At 56.7% G+C, this 4,937-nt stretch overlaps 1 protein-coding gene across 4 annotated transcripts; it reads left to right on the forward strand.

Moving 5' to 3' along the window:
- Positions 1-1,445: 1,445 nt before the first annotated feature.
- Positions 1,446-4,599, forward strand: LOC135278371 (zinc finger protein 239-like). Of its 4 annotated transcripts, none has more exons than XM_064384919.1 (3): positions 1,446-1,519; positions 3,223-3,311; positions 3,480-4,599. In XM_064384919.1, the coding sequence occupies exons 1-3, from the start codon at positions 1,466-1,468 to the stop codon at positions 4,147-4,149; spliced, it is 813 nt and encodes a 270-aa protein (XP_064240989.1). In that variant the 5' UTR covers positions 1,446-1,465; the 3' UTR covers positions 4,150-4,599. The 4 variants fall into 4 exon arrangements, 1 of the variants encoding a protein (XP_064240989.1); XR_010345885.1 differs by lacking the exon at positions 1,446-1,519 and adding an exon at positions 2,236-3,113; XR_010345884.1 differs by lacking the exon at positions 1,446-1,519 and adding an exon at positions 2,236-3,113 and having other exon boundaries at positions 3,223-3,301.
- Positions 4,600-4,937: the final 338 nt, after the last annotated feature.

Below are 4,937 nucleotides of genomic sequence, written 5' to 3' on the forward strand. Positions count from 1 at the left end.
TTACTTTGTAAGTTTTTTGACTAATCACACAAAGCAAAAGCATATTGACAGTAGTTCTATCTAACCACTATAAGCACACATACACTGGGTTAAAACAATTCTTGCTTATTTTGAATACAATACCTGTTTGTAAGCCTTAAAACACAATGCACAGAGCTGCATTATTAAGCTTAGAACTTCCTAGTATCTTGCTAGATATACTTTTCTGCAGCTGAGGAAGTTATTCTAGACAAGCATTAATAGACAGACCATTGTTCCATTTGTCCTTACTTTTCTACTTTTTTAATAATTTTTCTGCTGACTTATTTTATGGCTAGTGCTTAACTCTAATCACAGTTCTGCTGTCTCTGAGGCCTGCCTTTTGCAGCTTTCCCAAAACCCTTTGATTTTATAAATTCACACAACCTAAACAAAAAATACCCCCCAAGCAACAGAAAAAGAAACAAACAAAAAAACCTAAAAGCCAACAAAAACAAACAAATCAACCAAACAAAACAAAGAACAAAACACAGAACACACCCAAGGAAAAAAAAAAATCAAAACAAGAAAGAGAGAACTCCCCCCATCAGAGCTGTTCCATCCTTCAGTTGTCACACCTGCACTCACACAAGACCTGTGGCTGCAAAAAATGTGAATTTATTGGGCACATTTGCAGGAAAAGCGGGTGTAGGACAGGCTCTCAACAGAACTGCTTTCAGCTGAGACAAAAAGGCCCCTCTGGCAGCTGCAGGGCCATTGCAAATGCAGAGCCTCAGCCCACAGGCCAGAAAAGGGCTCTGAGCTCCCCTCCCCTGACACCAAACCCTGTTCCCAGGCTGCTTCACACACAGGATTCTTCTGCAGGACTGCGCAAAGCTGAGAGTGGGCTCTGGCTTCTCTATGTAGCATGTCCTAAAGCTGCCTGGGAGAAGAAATTTCGGGTCAGCTCGGCTGGCACAATCCCTCCTGGCACAGGGCACAGCGCCGGGAAGGGCTTTGCATGCCAAGGCTTTGCTGCAGCCAAGGAAAGCTCCTGGCTCAGGGTCACCTTTGCTGCTCAGCCAGAGCCCCGAGTGCCCCAGCAGCAGCAGCAGCAGCAGAGAATGGCAGCATTGCCACGGGCTGGCACAGGAGGGGAGATTTCCCCCTGGAGAGAGGCTCCTATTGCAGTTTTTGCATTCAGGCAGCTGCAGATATCTCGGCTTTGGCTGCACAGCAGCTGGAAATGCAAGTCCAGGAGCTCTGTGCATGGCCAGCCCCAGCAAGTGACAACAAGGACAGGGCCCTGGCACAGTGACATTTGCAAGGAGCGCCTTCAGCAAGTGCTGGGGGCTGGGACTGTGTGCAGAAAACGCCCTGGAGGTCTCTGCAGCCAGGCAAAAGGAACAAAGTTTCAGTTGTGGTCTGGCTAGGAAGCACCAAAATCCATTGTTTTGCATTGCTGGGTGTTGTAGGAGCCCCAGAGGAGAGCCCAGGGGGCCGAAGAATGGAGAGCGGGGACTGTGCAGGAGCCGGAGCAGCGAGAGAGGCCGGGCTGAAGGTGCGGGGCGGGCACGGGCTGGGAGGGGGCCCAGCCCGGGGGTCCCGCAGAGCCTCCCTGCTCCAGAGCCGCAGCTGCGACAGCGGGGCAGCTGCCGGGATCGCTGTGCCAGGGACAGCCGCAGCTGGGGCTTCCGAGGGGCTGGGCTGGAGCAGCTTTTTGTCCCCATGCACCGGGGGCATTGCCGCGGGGTTGGGGTCCCTGGGAAGGCGCAGCGAGACAGGGTGGCAGGGGTTGGTTTGTGGATTTGGTGCTGGGATGTTTTGTTGGCGGCCCCGGGCGGGCTGTGGGAGCCGGGAGCGGCCGGGCGGGCCCGGAGCCGCCCCTCGGGCCGGGAGCCCCGGGCAGAGCTCTGTGCTCGGGGGCCGGGCCGGGCAAAGGCTGAGGGAGAGCGGGGGAAGCGCTGGCACAGAGGCCCCGGGCTCGCCGTGCCCCCTGGCCACGCAGCCGGGCTCGGGGCCGCCTCGCTCAGAGCCAGCCCCGGCTGCGGGGGTCCCGGGGCTCCCTGGGCAGGGGGCGGCGGGGGCTGCCCGAGCTCCGTGCCCGGCGCTGGGCGCGGCTGCCGAGGCAGCGGAGGATGCAGGGTCCCCCCGTGCTGGGGCTGGCTCTGCCCGGCCCAGGGGCTGCACTGTCAGCCCAGAGCCACCTGGGGATCGCCCGGGACCGGCAGGGCTGGCAGGGAAACCGGCACTGGGGGGAGCAGAAACGGGCAATGCGAGAGCTGGGGGTGCTCCAGAAGCCTGGACATGTTGGCAGCATGGACAGGGGGGAGCCATGGATACCCCAGAACCCTGAAACAGGGACCCCGGATAGTGCTGACCCCTGGGATACCTGTGACGCCAAAGTGGTGAGCCCAGAGAAGGGGAACCTGCGGGATTGCCAGGAGCCCCAGCAGCCCAGAGGGGGGAACACCAATACAAACCTGACCAACAGCAACCCAGACAGGGGCGCCTCCAGGAGCCCAAAGTGGAGACACCAGAGAGGAGAAACCCAGGGTTGAGTGTTTTGGTTGAATCTTAGTAATTTGTGTATTTTTGGGCACTGAATTTTAGTGTTTTGGAAGTTTACAAAGGCACCAGATTCCCGGTGACTTCTAGAGTGTGGAGGCGCAGGGGCCCAACATTGGAACTGTAATACCTCAGGGCAAAGGTGACCAGGGTCAGAGAGAGACACCCCTCTGAGGACAATGCTCTCACCATCAGCATTTGCAGGCTCATGGGAATGCAGCAGGCTTCATTGGTGTCACCCACTCCAGCTGCCCTTTTTCTTTATATGGATTCCCCCTAGAATGTTCTCCCCTCTCTTGTCCCCCATTGGTCCCGGTTTGCTGCAATGCTCCACCCCTGTTACCTCATTGGTTCCCCAGTTGGCTGCCCCTCCTCTGCACCACCTGTGCTCAGTTCCCATTGGCCCTTGGCCCTCAGACCCGCCCCTTTCCCCCCTTACCAAACCCTGTGTCCTCAGCCCCATTTTGTCTCTGTGCCTGGACCCTCTGCATTGCAATAAACTGCGTTTGGAGCTGTGCACACAGACCCATCTCTGGCCTTGTCCATCAGCAGGTTAAGCAAGCGTGCTCCGGGCTCTGGGAGTGCAGGTTGCTCACAGGGGCTCGTTGTGGATGTGCCACAACACCAGAGATGGACTTGGGCAGGGGGAACACCGTAATCCAATGTAGTCATACACTGTATTTTCCCCCAAACCAGGATTTCTCATTCCCAAACTTTGGCTGGATGGAGGAGGAGGCTGTAAGGAAGAGAAAGATGCCCCGGGACACCCAGGCAGGTGAGGAGGAGTAAGTGCCCCTTTCCCTTTCTCATCTGCTCCATCTCCCAGCCCAGCAATGCCCCCGGCTGCAGGACAACCCCACTGCTGTCCTGCTGGGGATGCACTGGGGGATCTTCTTCCCTTTCCCAGCGGCATAGGGGCAAATCTCATCCTCACCTTGTCCTTCCTCCCCCAGACAAGGAGGTGAGGATGGAGACCAGGGAGGACAAATCCCCACAGAAGAACCTCGAGGAAGAGGCAGATTGGAGCGGCTCCACGGGGCAGGAATCCAACAGGGAGGAAAAGCTCCAGAGATGGCACAGGAAGAGGGGACCAAACCCAGCCCAGGGTGCTCTGAGGTGAAAGGCTGCACCCTGAGCCAGGAAGGTGGACAGAGCTTCAGCCAGGGATTGGAGCTGGTGACCCATGAGCAGCTTCATGACGGGGAGAAGCCCTACAAGTGTTTGGAGTGTGGGAAGAGCTTCAGGCAGAGCAACGCCCTGATGAGCCACCAGATGATCCACACTGGGGAATGGGCCTGTGAGTGTGGGGAATGTGGGAAGGGCTTCAGCTGCTGCTCCCACCTCATCATCTATCAACGCATCCACACTGGGGAGAGGCCCTATGAGTGTCCTGTGTGCCAGAAGAGGTCCCAAACCAGCTCCAATCTCCTCCTGCATGAGAGAATTCACACACAGGAGAGGCCCTTCCATTGCCCCGACTGCGGGAAGGGCTTCAAGCGCAACTCCCACCTCATCACCCACCAGCGAATCCACACTGGGGAGAGGCCCTACGAGTGTTCCCAGTGTGGGAAGAGCTTCACCCAGAGCTGTAACTTGAACAGACACCACCAGAGGCACAGTTAAGGGAAGCCCTATAAATGCCCCAACTGCAGAAGGAGCTTCATGCACTGCCCTAACTTCGTCCCCCCACTGGAGAGCCCACATTGGGAAGAGCCCTGGTGATCCATGGTCCCTGTGATCCATGCTGGGAAGACACCTATAGCTTTTCCTGGTTCTGTCAATGATATGATGTGAGATTGAAGAACATGACGGTGTGGCCATGGCCATGATGTTACATTCAGTCCCACCTTAGGTTATTGCCAGGGGCAGGCAAGGGACTCTCTCTCTCGCAAAGAGGAGGGTGTCCTTTCCAGGCAGGAGGAAATATGTGGCCAGGAATAGACGGTTGTTGATGTTGTAGTTTTCCCTGTAAATAGTTTTTGTTTTCCCTTCTGTTACCAGTATTGTTTCTCTTCCTGTTTGTTGTTTATCTCGTTGCTGTTCCCATTAAATTGTTCTTATCCCAGCCCAGGATCTTTGCCTTTTGTTCTTTCCATGGGAGGTGGAAGGGCAGCGAGTGGCAGCGTGGTTTTAATGGGAGCAGGAAATTGGGGAATCCCATTCCTGAACCCTGGCCCATGGAAACCGAGCATCCCAGCTGCTCCCAGCCCTGGTGGCCATGGCAGCAGCCTTGGGAGCGGGTCCCTGGCTGGGGCTGTGGGAACCTCTTCCCTCTGGTGCCCAGGGACAGGACTGGAGGGAAGGGCTGCAGCTGAGTCGGGGCAGGCTCAGGCTGGACCTCAGGCGCTGTCCAGGCTCCCCAGGGAAGGCTCCCAGCTCCAGGGCTCTCTGAGCTCCAGCAGCGTTTGGAC

The sequence above is a fragment of the Passer domesticus genome, chromosome 11 (assembly GCF_036417665.1).
Source record: "Passer domesticus isolate bPasDom1 chromosome 11, bPasDom1.hap1, whole genome shotgun sequence".
NCBI lineage: Eukaryota > Metazoa > Chordata > Aves > Passeriformes > Passeridae > Passer > Passer domesticus.

Coding starts and splice junctions, on each gene's coding strand:
- LOC135278371 (XM_064384919.1), top strand. CDS start 1,466: ATGGAGAGCGGGGACTGTGCAGGAGCCGGAGCAGCGAGAGAGGCCGGG. Junction 1,520..3,222: donor CGAGAGAGGCCGGGCTGAAG/GTGCGGGGCGGG, acceptor CCCCCAAACCAG/GATTTCTCATTCCCAAACTT. Junction 3,312..3,479: donor ACCCAGGCAGGTGAGGAGGA/GTAAGTGCCCCT, acceptor TTCCTCCCCCAG/ACAAGGAGGTGAGGATGGAG.